The 21673-nt window shown below is 50.0% G+C and overlaps 2 protein-coding genes and 1 non-coding gene across 3 annotated transcripts; 1 reads left to right on the top strand and 2 right to left on the bottom strand.

Annotated features, from left to right (window-relative positions):
• Positions 1–12: 12 nt before the first annotated feature.
• LOC139225772 (isocitrate dehydrogenase [NAD] subunit alpha, mitochondrial-like) lies at positions 13–7229 on the bottom strand. Its single transcript, XM_070856622.1, has 11 exons — positions 7203–7229; positions 6579–6638; positions 5365–5448; positions 4957–5071; positions 4696–4883; positions 3042–3175; positions 2789–2891; positions 1790–1854; positions 1532–1616; positions 1209–1361; positions 13–455 (listed from the first exon to the last, which is right to left on the bottom strand). Exons 1-11 carry the CDS (start codon positions 7227–7229, stop codon positions 372–374), a joined length of 1098 nt encoding a protein of 365 aa, XP_070712723.1. The 3' UTR covers positions 13–371.
• Positions 7230–10856: 3627 nt separating this feature from the next.
• LOC139198582 (calcium and integrin-binding family member 2-like) lies at positions 10857–19167 on the bottom strand. The gene is made up of 6 exons (XM_070827477.1): positions 19111–19167; positions 18296–18330; positions 15991–16102; positions 15665–15812; positions 14141–14336; positions 10857–10975 (listed from the first exon to the last, which is right to left on the bottom strand). Exons 1-6 carry the CDS (start codon positions 19159–19161, stop codon positions 10954–10956), a joined length of 564 nt encoding a protein of 187 aa, XP_070683578.1. The 5' UTR covers positions 19162–19167; the 3' UTR covers positions 10857–10953.
• A 2193-nt stretch (positions 19168–21360) lies between these two features.
• trnaq-cug (transfer RNA glutamine (anticodon CUG)) lies at positions 21361–21432 on the top strand. The gene has a single exon. It is a non-coding gene; the product is annotated as a tRNA-Gln (tRNA).
• Positions 21433–21673: the final 241 nt, after the last annotated feature.

Here is a 21673-nt window from a genome sequence, read left to right as displayed (position 1 = left end):
CACTCAGTCAGACCCGTTTAGAAACCGTTTAATCTCTCTGAACACAAACAGGAAACAATAAATAAAAGATGTGAGCCCCCCCTACAAAAACACCAAGGATCCAAAGAGTCCACATAACAGAGTGCTGCTCACCACCATCATCTTCATCTTCATCACCACCATGACGATGAGGATGATGAAGATGTTTCCAGTAAATCTTGGTCATGTCAAGTTTGTGCGCATGTTTGCTGTGAATGTTTAACTAATCAGGAAGCTGCTGCAGAAGCCCCCCCCCCCCCGCAGCTCCAGGAGACAGACGGGAGAGACAGAGACCGTTGACATGGAGGGAGGGGGCTCTGTGGTTTGGGGCAGGCTGCCCCCCCCCAGCGGCTTCACTCCAGGTCCTGGATGCGGCGGCAGATCTCAGCTGTAAACTCTGAACATTTGGAGTTTCCCCCCAGATCCTTCGTCAGCACCTGAGACAGAAACACACCCCATCAAAGCGTTTCCATGGTTACCAGGCCAGACCAGGTCCCGGCACAGCGGACGAGTCCAGACCAGAGACTGTCACACTGAAGGCGACCTGGTCTGAGGATTCACTTCACTGCAGTCGGTCCAGAGACCGAGAACCAGATCCTTTATTCAGAGTAGAACTCCCCTGTTTCTACCCATGATCCTCTCTGTCCACATCCTGGTGTGTGAGTGACTGGTAGGTAGTAAAAGTGTTGGAACTGGTCCAGTAGATCACCTCAGCCAGCAGACACCAAACGGGCTGCAATGGCTGCAACGTGATCCTTTGGGACAACTGCACCTGATCACAGTAGGTCCACTAAAAGAGCTTGTTTGATCCACTGACAGGCTCAGAGTGTTATTCTAAGTGTGTGACAGCATCATGGAAAGGATCCCTACAGAGAGAGACCTGGAAGATCCTTTTGGTTTAACCACAAACAGCACACACACCAGACTACATTCACTAAAACAGGGATTTTAGAGAACAGGACACAGGAGCTGCTGCTCTGTTGAATCCAAACTGATCCTTTAAAACACCAAAGTCACACAACAACACAGACACTCTGACTGATGGAGGCAGCAGCTCCTGTGTCCTGTTCTCTAAAATCCCTGTTTTAGAGAATGTAGTCTGGTGTGTCTGCAGAGAGCGATAGAACAGAGATGTGACGTCCTGTCTCCATCCGGCCTCACCTGTTCCTACCTGAGAGTCTCAGTCTCACCTTCTTGTCTCTGATGGTGTCGAAGCATGCTGTCTGGATCTTGTTGCCGTAGTCATGGAGACCCATGTGACGCAGCATCATGATGGCACTGAGCAGCAGGGCGGTGGGGTTCGCCAGGTCCATGCCAGCGATGTCAGGGGCGGTACCATGAACCTACACACACACACACACACACACACACACACACACACACACACACACACACACACACACACACACACACACACACACACACACACACACACACACACACACACACACAGTGACTACACCTGCAGTGTTTACCTCTGGACGCTCCATCATGAAGTAAAAGAGAAACGAACCGATTCAAAGATGGCGACTCCGTTTGCTCCGATGTTCCCGCTGGGAGTCACTCCGAGTCCTCCGATCAGTCCGGCACACAGGTCACTGAAACACAGACCAGAACCCTGAGACCAGACCGGACCCCCCAGACAGACCTCTAGTTCCTACGCATCACCAGCTACTGGGACCTTTCCTGGTTGGGGGGGCTCGTTAAGGGAACACAGCCCGAAGGCCAATCAGTCTCTGGTTTGGTTTTGGGCCTTTGGGCGTCCACTGACCTCAGAATGTCTCCGTACAGGTTGGGCATCACCAGGACGTCAAACTGGGTCGGATCCTGAACCATCTGAAAGAGCAGAGAACCAACCGTCAGCCACTGACCTGGAGTCAGTCTACAGCAGCAGCAGCCACTGACCTGGAGTCAGTCTACAGCAGCAGCAGCAGCAGCAGCCACTGACCTGGAGTCAGTCTACAGCAGCAGTAGCAGCCACTGACCTGGAGTCAGTCTACAGCAGCAGCAGCCACTGACCTGGAGTCAGTCTACAGCAGCAGCAGCCACTGACCTGGAGTCAGTCTACAGCAGCAGCCACTGACCTGGAGTCAGTCTACAGCAGCAGTAGCCACTGACCTGGAGTCAGTCTACAGCAGCAGCAGCAGCCACTGACCTGGAGTCAGTCTACAGCAGCAGTAGCCACTGACCTGGAGTCAGTCTACAGCAGCAGCAGCCACTGACCTGGAGTCAGTCTACAGCAGCAGTAGCCACTGACCTGGAGTCAGTCTACAGCAGCAGCAGCAGCCACTGACCTGGAGTCAGTCTACAGCAGCAGCAGCAGCCACTGACCTGGAGTCAGTCTACAGCAGCAGTAGCAGCCACTGACCTGGAGTCAGTCTACAGCAGCAGCAGCCACTGACCTGGAGTCAGTCTACAGCAGCAGCCACTGACCTGGAGTCAGTCTACAGCAGCAGTAGCCACTGACCTGGAGTCAGTCTACAGCAGCAGCAGCAGCCACTGACCTGGAGTCAGTCTACAGCAGCAGCAGCAGCCACTGACCTGGAGTCAGTCTACAGCAGCAGCCACTGACCTGGAGTCAGTCTACAGCAGCAGTAGCCACTGACCTGGAGTCAGTCTACAGCAGCAGCAGCAGCCACTGACCTGGAGTCAGTCTACAGCAGCAGCAGCAGCCACTGACCTGGAGTCAGTCTACAGCAGCAGCAGCCACTGACCTGGAGTCAGTCTACAGCAGCAGCAGCAGCCACTGACCTGGAGTCAGTCTACTCACGTTGAGACAGACGGTGTCCAGATACATCTCAGTAAACTTTATGTCTTTGTAGTTCTCAGCAACTTCACGACACTTTCTGAGGAATAGACCGTCTGACATCCTCCTGAGAGAGAGACAGGTCAAAGAGACAGACAGACAGGTCACGGAGAGACAGACAGTGTCTCAATAAGATGATGCACATGGTTAAATAGATGAATTGATGATGGACAGGTGGAAACAGTCTGATTGGTCGGAGCCGTGTGATGTCACTCACATGATGTTGGCCTTGTGGACGGCGGTCACGCTGTTTCTCTGGTTGTTTCTGGCGTACTCGAAGGCGTACTCCGCGATGCGCCTGCTGGCGTTCTCCGTGATCAGTTTGATGCTCTGAACGACGCCGTCGACAATCTGCAACAAGACGGGACGGAGCGTCAGGGCGAGCACAGAATCATGGGAAATCTGATCGAGGTAAAGAGACAGGAAATGGAGGAAAAACACAAGAACAGGAAGGAAGGAGAGGGACTGAAGGGGGGGGGGGCTGCAAGACCCACACTGATGGTTTGACCGTTCAATTACTGAGCACAGACACAGGCTAGGCTAACAGCTTCCCTCCGCTTCCAGTCTTTGTGCTAGGCTAGGCTAACAGCTTCCCTCCGCTTCCAGTCTTTGTGCTAAGCTAGGCTAACAGCTTCCCTCCGCTTCCAGTCTTTGTGCTAAGCTAGGCTAACAGCTTCCCTCCGCTTCCAGTCTTTGTGCTAAGCTAGGCTAACAGCTTCCCTCCGCTTCCAGTCTTTGTGCTAAGCTAGGCTAACAGCTTCCCTCCGCTTCCAGTCTTTGTGCTAGGCTAGGCTAACAGCTTCCCTCCGCTTCCAGTCTTTGTGCTAAGCTAGGCTAACAGCTTCCCTCCGCTTCCAGTCTTTGTGCTAAGCTAGGCTAACAGCTTCCCTCCGCTTCCAGTCTTTGTGCTAGGCTAGGCTAACAGCTTCCCTCCGCTTCCAGTCTTTGTGCTAAGCTAGGCTAACAGCTTCCCTCCGCTTCCAGTCTTTGTGCTAAGCTAGGCTAACAGCTTCCCTCCGCTTCCAGTCTTTGTGCTAACCCATCCTGGATCCGTCTCCATGGTAAGTGAGTGACAGTGTGAACTCAAGCCGGTCCACATGGGGGTTGTGCAGGTGAACAGGTGAGAGGTTCAGGAGGCTTCAGTGGGTTGAAGAGACTAAATTTCCTCCTCCTTACCCTGAAGATGAGCAGCAGCAGAGAGTCCTGCCTGTGGCAGTAAACTGACCTGTGGGAGCACAGGTAAGGAGGGCAGGTACAGGTGCACCATCATCATCATCATGATTATCACCATCATCGTTATTGTCATCTCAACTCCTCTGCTGTTGCTTCTTGTCCAACTCTCACTGTGATTTTGGTCCAAAAATCTGGTTTGTTTCTTCCTCAGAGAAGCGCTAATGCTAGCTAACAATAGCCAACTTTAGCTAATTACTGACAGAAACATTATTGGTGCAGCAGCTACATCAGCTAATGATGTTAGATGGTTTGGCTGCTGGCAAATACCAGAAATGTTAGATTTTGTCACTCTGCCGGTGTGTATCATTAGCTCCCCCCTCCTCCCACACAGACGGGGTCCCACATTAACGCCTGCTAACAGTTAGAAGAAAGGACAGAGAACATTGTGGAACCTTTCCAGGAGCCCAGAAATACTCCGTCTGAGGACAAACACGGACAGAGTGACGCCTCCTGTGACTAATAGACAATCTCAGGCAGCTCTGTGTGCGCAGAGTGGCCCCCACGACCCCCACGGCGAGCTGCGGTCGGCTCCCACAAGGTGAAGACAAAACAAAGCGGTCTATTCCACTTTAAACAGTCAAACGGCGTCTCTTTGGGTGAACTGACCCTTTAACCCTTCATGAGCGCGTCCCACTCACCACGTGTTCGATGCCGCTGTACTCGCCCTCTGTGTTCTCCCGGATGGTGACCAGGTTGACGTCAGTGTACGGGGTCTTGTAGCCCTCCATGGAGACGCAGGGCCGCACGTTGGCGTACAGGTCGAAGGTCTTCCTCAGCAGCAGGTTCATGGACGGGTGTCCGGCAGCGATGGGCGTCTTCAGGGGCCCTGTGGGAGACAGCAGTCAGGACGAGGACCGACGGGAGACACGGAGCTCAGGGTGACGGCAACGTTAACGCACCTTTGAGCCCGATCTTGCTCTTGTCCATTGAGTCTTTCGCGTCGGGGGGGATCATCCACCTGCCCCCAGGTCCCTTTATGGCCGTCACGTTCCTCTCCTCCCACCTGATCGGAGCCTGCAGGTACAAACAGTAATGGCGCGTTTCCACTAGTACCTACTCGGCTCGACTCGACTCGACTCGACTGGTTGCGTTTCCACTAGCGCTAGTACCTGGTACCAGGTAGTAAAATGGTACCTGGTACCAGGTAGTAAAATGGTACCTGGTACCAGGTAGTAAAATGGTACCTGGTACCAGGTAGTAATGGAAACGCAACCAAACCGAGTAGAGCCGAGTAGGTACTAGTGGAAACGCGCCATTAGAAACACACACACTTTCTACGATCACAGTCGGACCGTGGCCGCACTCACTTTAGCAGCTTCAAAGATCTTCATGACAGCGGTGGAGATCTCTGGTCCAATCCCGTCGCCAGGAATCAGCGTGACCGTCTGCATCTATGAAGGAAACACAGGCGTTCACTGGGACCACATCCCACCGCCAGCGTCTGCGTCAGCAGCCTGAGCTGATGGCGTCCGCTCTACTTCACCCTCAGACCCCCAGAAGCGTCTCGGAGCTAAAGATTCTCTCCTGGTCTGTTTCTGACGGACGCCGAGCAGCTCAGAGCAGAGGAGGCGGCAGGAAGTCAGACAGACAGACGGCAAAGAGAATCAGCTCAGTTTTCAAAATAAAAGCCCCCCTGCAGACTGTCAGTGGTTTATTCCAGCAGCACATCAGTATTATTCTCTAATGGGGGGGCACCAGGCCAGACGTCAGCTGCTCAGAGGGTTTTTAACACCATGACGACCAGAAGTTCATCTGGGATGGAGAAACACTCTGACTGTGACTTTAGCTGCTGTCTGTAGCTGCAGCACAACAAAGCAGGAAGTACATCCAAGAAACACATTTAAAGCAGCAGAAGAAGAAACGAGGCCTGTTTGATCCTGTTAGAGACACATTTAAAGCAGCAGAAGAAGAAACGCAGCCTGTTTGATCCTGCTAGAAACACATTTAAAGCAGCAGAAGAAGAAACGCAGCCTGTTAGAAGCTCCAACATCAGTTTAAGGACCAAACCAGGTAAATGTGAGCAGGAACTCTGATCAGCAGGAGAAATAAAGCTCCTGGTGGAGGTGGAGGAACATGGAGGATGGAGTGTGTGCGTGTGTGTGAGTGTCTGTGTGTGTGTGTGTGTGTGTGTGTGTGTGTGTCTGTGTGTGTGTGTGTGTGTGTGTGTGTGTGTGTGTGTGTGTGTGTGTGTCTGTGTGTGTGTGTGAGTGTGTGTGTGAGTGTGTGTGTGTGTGTGTGTGTGTGTGTGTGTCTGTGTGTGTGTGTGTGTGTGTGTGTGTGTGTCTGTGTGTGTGTGTGTGTGTGTGTGTGTGTGTGTGTGTGTGTGTCTGTGTGTGTGTGTGTGTGTGTGTGTGTCTGTGTGTGTGTGTGTGTGTGTGTGTGTGTGTGTGTGTGTGTGTGTGTGTGTGTGTGTGTGTGTGTGTCTGTGTGTGTGTGTGAGTGTGTGTCTGTGTGAGTGTCTGTGTGTGTGTGTGTGTGTGTGTGTGTCTGTGTGTGTGTGTGAGTGTGTGTGTGTGCTCACCCCTCTGGAGAAGGAAGCTGACAGAGCAGGTCTCCTGGCCGCCCCCCCCACCACCACCTGCTGGGGGAGAAACATGAAGGTCAGCAGAGGGATCAATAACGATGGATGAGCTCATCACACACACAGTGAGACTCTCCCTGACGTCACACAGGTGACGCTGCCTCAGGTGTTTTTCATGCGTCACCAGTAACCCTCCATGTGATTCCCTCCATCCAGGCGGATGTGACGCAGCTGTCTGTTTCCCTGCCTGCCTACTGAACACAGTGAGCCGCTGGCCGGTGTTAAACTTTGTTACTGACCAAAATGTCTCCCTTCAGCCGCCTAACGGAAGTGGTTTTAACGGCAGTAACGGATTTATCCTCCTGGAGGTTCGGAGCAAACAAACGGACGAAGTCGTTGACTTTCCCGGTGACAAGCAGCTCGGTGATTAGCACCGCTAGCTAGCTGAAGGACATCACTGCTAGCTAGCATGCTGACCTGCTAATGGCGGCGTAGAGGAGCCCGTTAAGAGGCAACAGAGCCGCTCAGTGAGTCACAGACCTCCGCTAATAAACAGCCACGGAGCCCACGCTGTCCAAAACCTCCGCAGACTCTCTCCAACTTTGAAAATCCAACATTTCTTACCATTGACCTCCACACGCTGCCTGCCATACTGAGAGCCGGACAAAGATCCTCTGACGGGAAGAGGGCTCACTTCGATCCGCTGAGAGAGCCGGGACAAAGATCCTCTGACGGGAAGAGGGCTCACTTCGATCCGCTGAGAGAGCCGGGACAAAGATCCTCTGACGGGAAGAGGGCTCACTTCGATCCGCTGAGAGAGCCGGGACAAAGATCCTCTGACGGGAAGAGGGCTCACTTCGATCCGCTGAGAGAGCCGGGACAAAGATCCTCTGACGGGAAGAGGGCTCACTTCGATCCGCTGAGAGAGCCGGGACAAAGATCCTCTGACGGGAAGTGGGCTCACTTCGATCCGCTGAGAGAGCCGGGACAAAGATCCTCTGACGAGAAGAGGGCTCACTTCGATCCGCTGAGAGAGCCGGGACAAAGATCCTCTGACGGGAAGAGGGCTCACTCCGATCCGCTGAGAGAGCCGGGACAAAGATCCTCTGACGGGAAGAGGGCTCACTTCGATCCGCTGAGAGAGCCGGGACAAAGATCCTCTGACGGGAAGAGGGCTCAATCTGAGAGGGCTTTTTAGAAATGAATTAAAGTATATTTCTTCTTTACTAATATTAGCTAAAACACAACAGCCAGGATGGACAGTTTGTGGTTTGGGTTATTTATTCACTAAATTGGTGCCAATGCCAATGATTTGTTGTTATGATGTGATATGTGGTGTTTAAATATGTTTGGTCGTGTACAGAAATCTAACTGAGGACTCCCACAATGTGTAAATGCCTTGTGTATATCCTTATGTATAGTTTTTCTAAGTTTTGATGTGTCCCTTTATTATCATACTATTAAACTATTTACCACCTCTAATGTGTAGAGCTGTAATGTCTGTTTTGTGTCACAGTGCTTGTTAAATGACTTTAATTAGCTCTTTGGGGTATAATTCACCAGAGGACACGTGGACAATGCACCACCAGGCTCAGACACAGTGGCTTTCCACTCACTGCCACCACTGGGTACTGTGTATATTCATCCATCTATCAATGTGAAACCAATGTGATGCAGTAGAATCAAAACCAGCTTCCTGTCACAGATGAAACCCTGCAGAGGAGGAATCCACCCACTCTTCCTGTATGTCTTTATATAAACACAGGGAGCAAACTGTTGGATATTAGACCGATGTGTAACTGAAGCTGAGGGTCCATTGACGTGTTCAGAAGAGGAAACTGCGGCGTGACAAAACTGCACCCAGTAACCAGATCAATGTGCCTGAAGTGATGGAAACCTGAGAACAGAAGCACTTTAACAGGCGCCGACTGCAGCTCAGACATCAGACCATCAAAGATCGTTTAGGCTTCGGTAGAGGTGAGTGAGAGACAAAGTAAAATACCTCCTGACAAGAGAAATAACTTCATGTCTGTGTGGATTTGTTTCTGCAGGAGAACATTGACAAAAATCAGTACAATATTTGAGTATTGATTGTTCTCTATATTTTTGCCCGTCAGTCCCTATCTGAATGTGGTGACCAGGTGAGTGCAGGAGGCCCAGCAGACAGCAGGACTAGCAGACAGCAGGACTAGCAGACAGCAGGACCAGCAGACAGCAGGACCAGGCTGTGTTATCCAGCTGATGAGGGCCGCTGTGCTGCGGCAGCAGGAACATGGCGATGTCACCACAGTCGGCTGATCACAGTAATCAGGATAAATGTCCTGATGGTGTTTCAGTGCTGCAGCGATGAGTCTCCACCTGAACTGAGCGACCTCTGAACGGCAGCCTGAAACCCGAAGCCAGCGGCTGCAGCAGCAGGACAGTCGGCTCACTCGGTCACTTCCTCTGCACGTTTAAACCTGCGTCCATCTTCTCCATGTTAACACTGAACCAGACGACCGTGATGTTTAAGTAGTGATGAATTATCTCCATCATAAAGTGCCCGACCTGCTCGGCACAGTCACCGGATCACTGTCGGTACCACGGCGTGGTAACTGTGCTAAGTGATAAGCTTTAATGCTTTCACGCTGATTTACTCTCACACAGCAGCAGCCCAGTTAGAGGAGCCGGCAGGACAGTTCAAGCTTCATATTAAGTAGTGTTAAAGTTCTGTTCCGGCTCCGTTCTGGAGTCTCAGAACCATGGTGCTTTCTGGTGAACCAGCCCACGCTCACACCAGTTTAAGCGGAACCAAAGTGGGAGGATGTTACTCCACAACACGTATGGATTATCAGCAAGCTTTCGTTGACACGCCCACTGATGATGTCACTGTTCCTGAGGAAGAACCAACAATTTTTTGGTTCCAGCTGAGAACCAACTTCTCAGGTTCCAAACCATCTTTTTTCTCGGTTTGCACGCGCAGGCCGGTTCAAAATTAGGTTCGGGAACCGGAACCGGCACGGAGCCCCGCCGGTGTGAAAGCGCTATGTGGTGATACGTCAGACCGGAGGACACGTCCTGTCACCATGAGATCTGTGGAAAAGCCACCACAGAAAAGGTTCTGACAAGAACGGCTGAACAGGCTGGAGACCCCTCGAGTCCTCGGAATGTAAAACAGAGCCAGAGGACTTATCGTCCGTCTAATCTCAGGGGAAACACATACACCCGCTTTTCTTTTTCTTGACTTAGGTTGATCCAGCGCAGAGCTGGTTCTCAATCCTCACTAGCCCTGTTGTTAGCGCAGGTGCTAGCAGACCCGCTAACAAGCCTGCGGCTGGATACCAGTGAAGCTGCTCTGACTCAGACGTCCTCTGTTCATGCAGTGGACAGCACACTGCAGCTAACTAGGCTCAGCTAACAAGGCTAACCCCAAACGCCAAGATCAGTCTGAAGTCCACAGTGATGCAGATGGAGGACACGCCCCCGGAGGACACGCCCCCGGAGGACACGCCCCTGGAGCGCTGCTGGTTTATTCAGGATTTCTTGTGCTTGTGATTGTTTTCATGCTTCAGGTTTGTCTGGACGGTCAATGACACATTAAGTATCAGTTTACAGAAAAGCCTTCAGGACTTCAGAGCAGAGATGTGAACTTGTCGGACGTCAGGACCTGAACCTGAAGCAGTTTCCTGTGATAAGAAGCTTCACGGAGCATCGAGCAACAGAAAAACGTTTTATTTGATTGGAGCCACAGAAGCTTTTCTACGGAGGGAGGAAAGTTAACAAAGCCAGAGTTTACAGGAGGTGACAGAGAGCCCTTCCATCAACTGAGCTACAGTTTACTGTGATTGTCGTTATGCACCCGAACGCATCACTACAGCGGACCAGCAGACGAGCGCCGGCGAGCAGCAGCTCACAGCGTGCACTTCAGGAGCAGAGGTTGCATAGCTCTTCACGGTTTTGCCCTTTAAATCTGTGCTTCTTCAGAAGAGTCCAGTCGCTGGATTTGAGCACTGAAGTCAGAAAAGCTCCGTCCTGTTTCCTCTGCAGCGCCCCCACATGTCTCTGAGGACCAGGACCGTCCAGAGGAGACGCCCCTCTGGTGTAAAACCAGCCCCCCCCCCCCCGTGGTTTAGCGCCTGAACACATGAATGCTGAGAAACGTCTGTCAGTCACTGAACACCGAGTTAATCACAGACAAGTTTGATGCAGTAACGAAGGTCTCGGCTGTCTGTAAGATGCTCAACTGGAAAATGTGCTTCTGTGAGTCCAGACCAAACTCTGTGTCGGGGGGGGGGGGCAGCCGGCGGCGGACAGGACGGGCACTGAGTCGAGGCGGGTCCAAGGGTTCAGCTGGAGACCGGATCAGGAAACGGTGAGACGTCCGTCCTCTGCGGGATCATATTCGTATGTGGAAGTTACTGCAGAGACAAACACACAAACACACCGTGAGCTTCTGGGACAGGAACACACGTGAAGTCAGACGGCGGCTCTGGGGGCCGCTCGCCAACATCAGCATCATTCAGGACACATCTGGAGTTTTCATCACAGGTCGCCGTCTGCAGAGTCCAAACACAGCGAAGGAAACCAAACTGTTCCTGCAGCTGGTTTTTAAAAACTGGACTGAAATAAAATGCAGAAAGAACTCGACCAATCAGAAAAGTTCAGCGCTGGTTCCTCCAAAGGTTCCTTTATACCGACCAATCAGAGGACAGGACGCTTCTTTATAGACTGATACCGACCAATCAGAGGACGCTTCTTTACACAGACTGATACCGACCAATCAGAGGACAGGACGCTTCTTTATAGACTGATACCGACCAATCAGAGGACGCTTCTTTACACAGACTGATACCGACCAATCAGACGACAGGACGCTTCTTTATACAGACTGATACCGACCAATCAGAGGACGCTTCTTTATAGACTGATACCGACCACTCAGAGGACGCTTCTTTATAGACTGATACCGACCAATCAGAGGACGCTTCTTTATACAGACTGATACCGACCAATCAGAGGACGCTTCTTTATACAGACTGATACCGACCAATCAGAGGACGCTTCTTTATAGACTGATACCGACCAATCAGAGGACGCTTCTTTATAGACTGATACCGACCAATCAGAGGACGCTTCTTTATAGACTGATACCGACCAATCAGAGGACGCTTCTTTATAGACTGATACCGACCAATCAGAGGACGCTTCTTTATAGACTGATACCGACCAATCAGAGGACGCTTCTTTATACAGACTGATACCGACCAATCAGAGGACGCTTCTTTATACAGACTGATACCGACCAATCAGAGGACGCTTCTTTATACAGACTGATACCGACCAATCAGAGGACGCTTCTTTACAGACTGATACCGACCAATCAGAGGACGCTTCTTTATACAGACTGATACCGACCAATCAGAGGACGCTTCTTTATAGACTGATACCGACCAATCAGAGGACGCTTCTTTATAGACTGATACCGACCAATCAGAGGACGCTTCTTTACACAGACTGATACCGACCAATCAGAGGACGCTTCTTTATAGACTGATACCGACCAATCAGAGGACGCTTCTTTATAGACTGATACCGACCAATCAGAGGACGCTTCTTTATAGACTGATACCGACCAATCAGAGGACGCTTCTTTATACAGACTGATACCGACCAATCAGAGGACGCTTCTTTACACAGACTGATACCGACCAATCAGAGGACGCTTGTTTATACAGACTGATACCGACCAATCAGAGGACGCTTCTTTATAGACTGATACCGACCAATCAGAGGATGCTTCTTTATAGACTGATACCGACCAATCAGAGGACGCTTCTTTATAGACTGATACCGACCAATCAGAGGACGCTTCTTTATAGACTGATACCGACCAATCAGAGGACGCTTCTTTATAGACTGATACCGACCAATCAGAGGACGCTTCTTTACACAGACTGATACCGACCAATCAGAGGACGCTTCTTTATAGACTGATACCGACCAATCAGAGGACGCTTCTTTATAGACTGATACCGGCCAATCAGAGGACGCTTCTTTATAGACTGATACCGACCAATCAGAGGACGCTTCTTTATAGACTGATACCGGCCAATCAGAGGACGCTTCTTTATAGACTGATACCGACCAATCAGAGGACGCTTCTTTATACAGACTGATACCGACCAATCAGAGGACGCTTCTTTACACAGACTGATACCGACCAATCAGAGGACGCTTCTTTATAGACTGATACCGACCAATCAGAGGACGCTTCTTTATAGACTGATACGACCAATCAGAGGACGCTTCTTTACACAGACTGATACCGACCAATCAGAGGACGCTTCTTTACACAGACTGATACCGACCAATCAGAGGACGCTTCTTTATAGACTGATACCGACCAATCAGAGGACGCTTCTTTATAGACTGATACGACCAATCAGAGGACGCTTCTTTATACAGACTGATACCGACCAATCAGAGGACGCTTCTTTATAGACTGATACCGACCAATCAGAGGACGCTTCTTTATAGACTGATACCGACCAATCAGAGGACGCTTCTTTATAGACTGATACCTGATACCGACCAATCAGAGGACGCTTCTTTATACAGACTGATACCGACCAATCAGAGGACGCTTCTTTATACAGACTGATACCGACCAATCAGAGGACGCTTCTTTATAGACTGATACCTGATACCGACCAATCAGAGGACGCTTCTTTATACAGACTGATACCGACCAATCAGAGGACGCTTCTTTATACAGACTGATACCGACCAATCAGAGGACGCTTCTTTATAGACTGATACCGACCAATCAGAGGACGCTTCTTTATAGACTGATACCGACCAATCAGAGGACGCTTCTTTATAGACTGATACCGACCAATCAGAGGACGCTTCTTTATAGACTGATACCTGATACCGACCAATCAGAGGACGCTTCTTTATACAGACTGATACCGACCAATCAGAGGACGCTTCTTTATACAGACTGATACCGACCAATCAGAGGACGCTTCTTTACAGACTGATACCGACCAATCAGAGGACGCTTCTTTACAGACTGATACCGACCAATCAGAGGACGCTTCTTTATACAGACTGATACCGACCAATCAGAGGACGCTTCTTTATACAGACTGATACCGACCAATCAGAGGACGCTTCTTTACACAGACTGGTACCAACCAATCAGAGGACGCTTCTTTACACAGACTGATACCGACCAATCAGAGGACGCTTCTTTATAGACTGATACCGACCAATCAGAGGACGCTTCTTTATACAGACTGATACCGACCAATCAGAGGACGCTTCTTTATACAGACTGATACCGACCAATCAGAGGACGCTTCTTTATACAGACTGATACCGACCAATCAGAGGACGCTTCTTTACACAGACTGATACCGACCAATCAGAGGACAGCAACACCTCCTCGTACAGATGGTAGTCAGGGGTCAGTTGTGGGAGGTTTGGCGGCCCCTGTGGTTTCAGGTCGTAACTGCAGGCACCAGATGCCCATATAAAGCCCCTCGGCTGGTTCAGGGTCGGGTAAAGCGGTCCTGTACCTCAGGAAGTCCGGTGCCTTGGAGATCATGTTCTCGAAGTCGGCGAAGGAGAGCTTGTCGTCTCCGTCGAGGTCGGCCTCCTCGATGGCTTTATCGCAGACCAGAGTGACCTCCTCCGGCGTCAGCTCCCCTTTGGTCAGCTTGTTCAGAGTCTTCCTCAGGTCCTCCTTACAGATGAAGCTGTCCCTGTTAAAGTCTGGAGCACGACACAAGCCGACAGGAGGCTGTTCAAATCCACACAACTTTATTTAAAACGCTTCTGAAGATCACACAGTTCACATGAAGGTCCTCACACTCCTGCTAATACAGGACCCCACGCTGAGCAAGCGACTGTGACTACTGACGACTGTTTGCATTGATATTCACTTCCTGGTCACTTTATCAGGTACACCTGTCCAGTACTAATACTACACAGTACAAATACTCTGTCAGCAGTAAAAGCACTAATACTACACAGTACAAATACTCTGACAGCAGTAAAAGCACTAACACTACACAGTACAAATACTCTGTCAGCAGTAAAAGCACTGACACTACACAGTACAAATACTCTGACAGCAGTAAAAGCACTGACACTACACAGTACAAATACTCTGTCAGCAGTAAAAGCACTAACACTACACAGTACAAATACTCTGTCAGCAGTAAAAGCACTAACACTACACAGTACAAATACTCTGTCAGCAGTAAAAGCACTAACACTACACAGTACAAATACTCTGACAGCAGTAAAAGCACTAACACTACACAGTACAAATACTCTGACAGCAGTAAAAGCACTAACACTACACAGTACAAATACTCTGACAGCAGTAAAAGCACTAACACTACACAGTACAAATACTCTGTCAGCAGTAAAAGCACTAACACTACACAGTACAAATACTCTGACAGCAGTAAAAGCACTAACACTACACAGTACAAATACTCTGTCAGCAGTAAAAGCACTAACACTACACAGTACAAATACTCTGACAGCAGTAAAAGCACTAACACTACACAGTACAAATACTCTGTCAGCAGTAAAAGCACTAACACTACACAGTACAAATACTCTGACAGCAGTAAAAGCACTAACACTACACAGTACAAATACTCTGACAGCAGTAAAAGCACTAACACTACACAGTACAAATACTCTGTCAGCAGTAAAAGCACTAACACTACACAGTACAAATACTCTGACAGCAGTAAAAGCACTAACACTACACAGTACAAATACTCTGTCAGCAGTAAAAGCACTAACACTACACAGTACAAATACTCTGTCAGCAGTAAAAGCACTAACACTACACAGTACAAATACTCTGTCAGCAGTAAAAGCACTAACACTACACAGTACAAATACTCTGTCAGCAGTAAAAGCACTAACACTACTCAATGGACAAACTGTTGCCCGCTACAGACAAGAATAATTAACTTAACTAAACTACTTTAGATATTTAGGGCCAACCAGCCTGGAGAATCATCTGGATCAGGACTACGTGGACCAGCAGCTCTCTGTGGTCCTAACAAGCGTCTCACCGTAGATTTTGAAGGCGTAGATGGTCTTCAGCTCTCTGGGGGAAGTTTCACAGAGGGCAGAAAACATGTCAACAAAGTCGTTGAAGCTGAGGTTCCCCTGACCGTCCTCCGAGAACGTCTCCACAATCCGGTCTCTGAACGGGTTCTCCTGTCAGCACAAACACGCCACAGCGTTACCACGGTAATTCTTTACTTCATTATTTAATGGAATAATAGAAATGATCCTTTCATGGAAACATTCATTCATTCACTGGGGGGTCACTGGGGGGTCACTGGGGGGTCACTGGGGGGTCACTGGGGGGTCACCAGGTGAGGACCGACTGTACCTTCAGCTCAGGCATGGTGATGATGAGCGCCAGAGGAACTCTGATGTCGGGACTGTTGGTGTAGTCCAGCGGCACTAAATGGGGAGCAAGCTCACGATATCGACCATGTAGCCTAGAGGACAGAGGACAGAAGGACAGAAGGACAGAGGGACAGAGGACAGAAGGACAGAGGGACAGAGGACAGAAGGACAGAGGGACAGAGGACAGAGGGACAGAGGACAAAAGGACAGAGGACAGAAGGACAGAGGGACAGAGGACAGAAGGACAGAAGGACAGAGGGACAGAGGATAGAAGGACAGAGGACAGAGGGACAGAAGGACAGAAGTACAGAGGGACAGAGGACAGAAGGACAGAGGACAGAGGGACAGAAGGACAGAAGTACAGAGGGACAGAAGGACAGAAGTACAGAGGGACAGAGGACAGAAGGACAGAGGGACAGAGGACAGAAGGACAGAAGGACAGAGGGACAGAGGACAGAAGGACAGAGGACAGAAGGACAGAGGGACAGAGGACAGAGGGACAGAAGTACAGAGGGACAGAGGACAGAAGGACAGAGGACAGAAGGACAGAGGGACAGAGGACAGAAGGACAGAAGGACAGAGGGACAGAGGACAGAAGGACAGAGGGACAGAAGTACAGAGGGACAGAGGACAGAAGGACAGAGGACAGAAGGACAGAGGGACAGAGGACAGAAGGACAGAGGACAGAAGGACAGAGGGACAGAGGACAGAAGGACAGAAGGACAGAGGGACAGAGGATAGAAGGACAGAGGACAGAGGGACAGAAGGACAGAAGTACAGAGGGACAGAGGACAGAAGGACAGAGGACAGAGGGACAGAAGGACAGAAGTACAGAGGGACAGAAGGACAGAGGACAGAGGGACAGAAGGACAGAAGTACAGAGGGACAGAGGACAGAAGGACAGAGGGACAGAGGACAGAAGGACAGAAGGACAGAGGGACAGAGGACAGAAGGACAGAAGTACAGAGGGACAGAAGGACAGAGGACAGAGGGACAGAAGTACAGAGGGACAGAGGACAGAAGGACAGAGGACAGAGGGACAGAAGGACAGAAGTACAGAGGGACAGAGGATAGAAGGACAGAGGACAGAGGGACAGAAGGACAGAAGTACAGAGGGACAGAGGATAGAAGGACAGAGGACAGAGGGACAGAAGGACAGAAGTACAGAGGGACAGAGGACAGAAGGACAGAGGGACAGAGGACAGAAGGACAGAAGGACAGAGGGACAGAGGACAGAAGGACAGAAGTACAGAGGGACAGAAGGACAGAGGACAGAGGGACAGAAGGACAGAGGACAGAAGGACAGAGGACAGAGGGACAGAAGGACAGAGGGACAGAAGGACAGAGGACAGAGGACAGAAGGACAGAAGTACAGAGGGACAGAAGGACAGAGGACAGAGGGACAGAAGGACAGAGGACAGAAGGACAGAGGACAGAGGGACAGAAGGACAGAGGGACAGAAGGACAGAGGACAGAGGACAGAAGGACAGAAGTACAGAGGGACAGAAGGACAGAGGACAGAGGGACAGAAGGACAGAGGACAGAAGGACAGAGGACAGAGGGACAGAAGGACAGAGGGACAGAAGGACAGAGGACAGAGGACAGAGGGACAGAAGGACAGAGGACAGAGGGAAAGAAGGACAGAGGACAGAAGGACAGAAGGACAGAAGGACAGTGGACAGAAGGACAGAGGACAGAAGGACAGAAGGACAGAGGACAGAGGACAGAAGGACAGAAGGACAGAGGACAGAAGGACAGAAGGACAGTGGACAGAAGGACAGAGGACAGAAGGGCAGAGGACAGAGGACAGGGGACAGAAGGACAGAAGGACAGAGGACAGAGGACAGAAGGACAGAGGACAGAAGGACAGAAGGACAGAAGAACAGTGGACAGAGGACAGAAGGACAGAGGACAGAAGGGCAGGGGACAGAAGGACAGAAGGACAGAGGACAGAAGGACAGAAGGACAGACGACAGAGGACAGAAGGACAGAGGACAGAAGGACAGAAGGACAGAGGACAGAAGGACAGAAGGACAGAAGGACAGAGGACAGAAGGACAGAAGGACAGAAGGACAGAAGGACAGAGGACAGAAGGACAGAAGGACAGAGGACAGAAGGACAGAAGGACAGAAGGACAGAGGACAGAAGGACAGAAGGACAGAGGACAGAAGGACAGAAGGACAGAAGGACAGAGGACAGAAGGACAGAAGGACAGAGGACAGAAGAACTGTCTTATCTGTGACATTTTCACATTCCCAGTTTTTGCTATGAATGTCTGAACTCACCTCAGGACTTGTTTCCTGGTGAAGAAGCAGCAGTCCTGAAACACACAGAGGACAGAGACGGTCACAGAGGACAGAGACGACCTGCTGGTCCGGGTCCTCTGGGACCTGCTGGTCCAGGTCCTCGGGGACCAGCTGGTCCGGGTCCTCGGGGACCTGGGAGGGAGGATCTGATTTCACAGCATCAGTCAGCAGCAGGATGCAGAGGAGGCTGGAGCTCAGCCAATCAGAGGAGGAGAGGAGTCCTGCCCCACCCACTGAGGTGTTCTACTGAACACCTCCACCCTCTACCTGAACACCTCCACCCTCTACCTGAACACCTCCACCCTCTACCTGAACAGAACATCCATGTTCTAACAGAACAACAGCCTCTGACCTCATCCATGTTCTTATATTAGCAGGCTAAACCCAGACCTAGTACGGACACAGACCCAGACCTAGTACGGACACAGACCCAGACCTAGTACGGACCCAGACCTAGTTCGGACCCAGACCTAGTACAGACACAGACTCAGACCCAGTACAGACCGAGACCTAGTACGGACCCAGACCTAGTACAGACACAGACCCAGAACCAGTACAGACCCAGACCTAGTACGGACCCAGACCTAGTACAGACCGAGACCCAGTACGGACCCAGACCCAGACCCAGTACAGACCCAGACCTAGTACGGACCCAGACCTAGTATAGACACAGACCCAGAACCAGTACAGACCCAGACCTAGTACGGACCCAGACCCAGTACAGACCCAGACCCAGTACAGACCCAGACCTAGTACGGACCCAGACCCAGACCCAGACCCAGTACGGACTGTACCTGATACGCCTCCAGCTGCTCGTCGGTGAAGGTTGTCTGCTTGTTGCCCATCGTGCTCGGCTGGTTCTCCCATCACAGAGCTGCATCACAGTGGAGCTCTCTGCTGGTCCCAGGTCTGCCTTCATCCATCCAGCACCACCCCGCCTACGGTCCAGGCCACTGCCTGTCTGATCCAGGACACGGTCCTGATCCAGGATCCAAGATCCAGGTCTGGGTCCTCTTCGTGTGCTCGTTACAGCGGAGCTCTTTGCTGCTGTCTGAGCAGAGAGAGGGAGGAGATTATTACGCCTCAGGGGAGGAGGGGGAGGAGGGGGAGGGGGAGGGGGAGGGGGAGGAGGAGGGAGAGGGGCGAGGAGGAGGGAGAGGGGCGAGGAGGAGGGAGAGCCCGTCTGTGCTTCAGGACACAGTCAGAGAGGAGAGGGGCAAGGGGCGGTACCAGTTTGCTGCCTTCAGGTGCTGCTCGTACATCTGGCTTTGCAGTGGGAGTTACAGTCAGGTGTCTCCAGCTGTCCACTGCAGAGGCCTGATGATTCGGAGCAGGTGATTGGTCGACTCCTTCTGCTGGACAACAACATCGATCACATGACATCCAGAGCTCACACCACGCCTCCTTTGAACTGAACCAGGCCAGTTTGAACTGAACCAGACCAGTTTGAACTGAACCAGACCAGTTTGAACTGAACCAGGCCAGTTTGAACTGAACCAGGCCAGTTTGAACTGAACCAGACCAGTTTGAACTGAACCAGACCAGTTTGAACTGAACCAGACCAGTTTGAACTGAACCAGACCATGTAGCGAACGCTACATGCTAACGCTACATGCCCGTGTTTGTTGGCCCTGTGTTAGCTTAGCCCCACAAAGTGCCCCCCCCCCGCGTCCCCACAGCGGGAGTGTGATCCCCACCAGGTACAAGAACACACAGAATGTATTTGTAGGTAATAAGAACTAAAAACCATATAATAACATTATTATTCATCTAATTTCTATGTAATTAGTGACAGAAACTAAACTTAGTGACAAACACACGCCTCCAAATTAAAAACACTGTTGATAAAGTGCTGAGTTGTTCACATTTTTATGGTTATTTTATATTTCGTCTATATTTGTTTGGTATTTATCCCATAATGACTTATTCAGTTTATTTTGAACACTTACGTCTTCATTGTCATCCACTTCAACATTTGTCTCGCAGATATTTTTGCAGCACAAGATAATACTTTTTTTTCTTCAGATTATTGATCTTCTCTGGTCGGGACTGAAGCTCAGAGCTAAAACTGTTGTGTTCTGCTCTTTGAATAGAAAGTTTGTTTTCATTTGTTTACTTCATTATTTTACCGTGTGGTGCTTGTTCATGTGATGCTTCCTGTTGTGACACAGTTGGGGAACAGGTGACCTGCTGTGTTACACTGACACCTGCTGGCCGGAGGTGACGGCTGCACACACCTCATGATGTGTTCACAGCCTTCTGGACTTTCATGTTGTGATTTAATGTGTGATTTTTCCATGAAAAATCCATGAAAAGCTGAAAGTGGAATTGATTATTGATTGTGTGATTGGTTATATTGATCTGCTAAACAAGTAAACACATGAAAACCTTCTTTTTAATACTAAATTCATTAAAGTAAAACTAGTTCGGCTTTGGCCCTGAGATAAGCTAAGTTAACACGGGTCAACAAACACACACTAGCGTGTAGCATTAGCATGTAGCATTAGCATGTAGCTTGGAGCCATAAAACCCTTCTATCAGAGATCAGCGATGTGGGATTTAATCCTGGAGACACCGACTACACAGCAGCTCTGAGTCGGAGTGGTTCTAGTTTAAACTGGTGTGGTTTAGTTTAAACTGGTCTGTGTCAGTGTGATGCTGTTACCGTCTACGGAAGCCGATGAGGTGAAGCGAGCCGCCCCGGGTGGCGCTCTGCCGATCCGATCCGTATGTTTTATAAAAGCGTTTAGTTTGTGGTGTATTCCTTTACGAGTGTCTGTATATTCTGTGTGCTCAAAAATAAAGAATGAAATAAAACAAAATAAAATAAAATCAATACCAGCTCCGGGCGGATATGACATCACATGTGCCCAGCCAACAGGAAACTACAAAAACAAAATGATTTTTATTTAAGTACTAAATGAATCAATGTTGAGGAGCGTTTATATTCATGGTGCTGTGACGTTAAACCAGAAACACCGGACACAATCGATCACTGGGGTGATTGGCTTTATATCGGTAAAGGTGGCAGCAGGTGGTCATGTGGTTCCATGGTGTAATGGTTAGCACTCTGGACTCTGAATCCAGTGATCCGAGTTCAAATCTCGGTGGAACCTGGTTGTTGTTTTGTTTGCAGCAGAGTCAGAATCAGTTCACTGACTTTTGGTGAAGCCAGAACACAAAAACCAAACTGTGTCAGAGGTTTTCTCACATCTGCTGTCAGCAAATACACTCGAAGTACTAAAGGTAAAAGTGATGATGCAGCACTATAGTATAGTAATATGATATTGATTGTAGTTATTTATCACTGATGTGTTCATCACTCTAATAGAGCAGCTGCTAAATGATCAATAAATG

This window comes from Pempheris klunzingeri, chromosome 1 (genome assembly GCF_042242105.1).
Source record: "Pempheris klunzingeri isolate RE-2024b chromosome 1, fPemKlu1.hap1, whole genome shotgun sequence".
Classification (NCBI taxonomy): Eukaryota; Metazoa; Chordata; class Actinopteri; order Acropomatiformes; family Pempheridae; genus Pempheris; species Pempheris klunzingeri.
The sequence above is the reverse complement of the archived record's forward strand: the minus strand, read 5'-3'. Positions and strand labels throughout refer to the sequence as shown.

Bases quoted from the DNA above. Each gene is read 5' to 3' on its own strand.
- LOC139225772 (XM_070856622.1), bottom strand. From the start codon at position 7,229: ATGGCAGGCAGCGTGTGGAGGTCAATG. The intron at 1,855-2,788 runs GTGAGTAGACTG...CTGCTCTTTCAG, and splicing joins TGGACACCGTCTGTCTCAAC to ATGGTTCAGGATCCGACCCA. The intron at 1,617-1,789 runs GTCAGTGGACGC...TCTGTGTTTCAG, and splicing joins CTGTACGGAGACATTCTGAG to TGACCTGTGTGCCGGACTGA.
- LOC139198582 (XM_070827477.1), bottom strand. From the start codon at position 19,161: ATGGGCAACAAGCAGACAACCTTCACCGACGAGCAGCTGGAGGCGTAT. The intron at 16,103-18,295 runs GTGAGTTCAGAC...TCTGTCCTCTAG, and splicing joins ACCAGGAAACAAGTCCTGAG to GCTACATGGTCGATATCGTG. The intron at 14,337-15,664 runs GTGAGACGCTTG...GTCGTGCTCCAG, and splicing joins CTACGCCTTCAAAATCTACG to ACTTTAACAGGGACAGCTTC.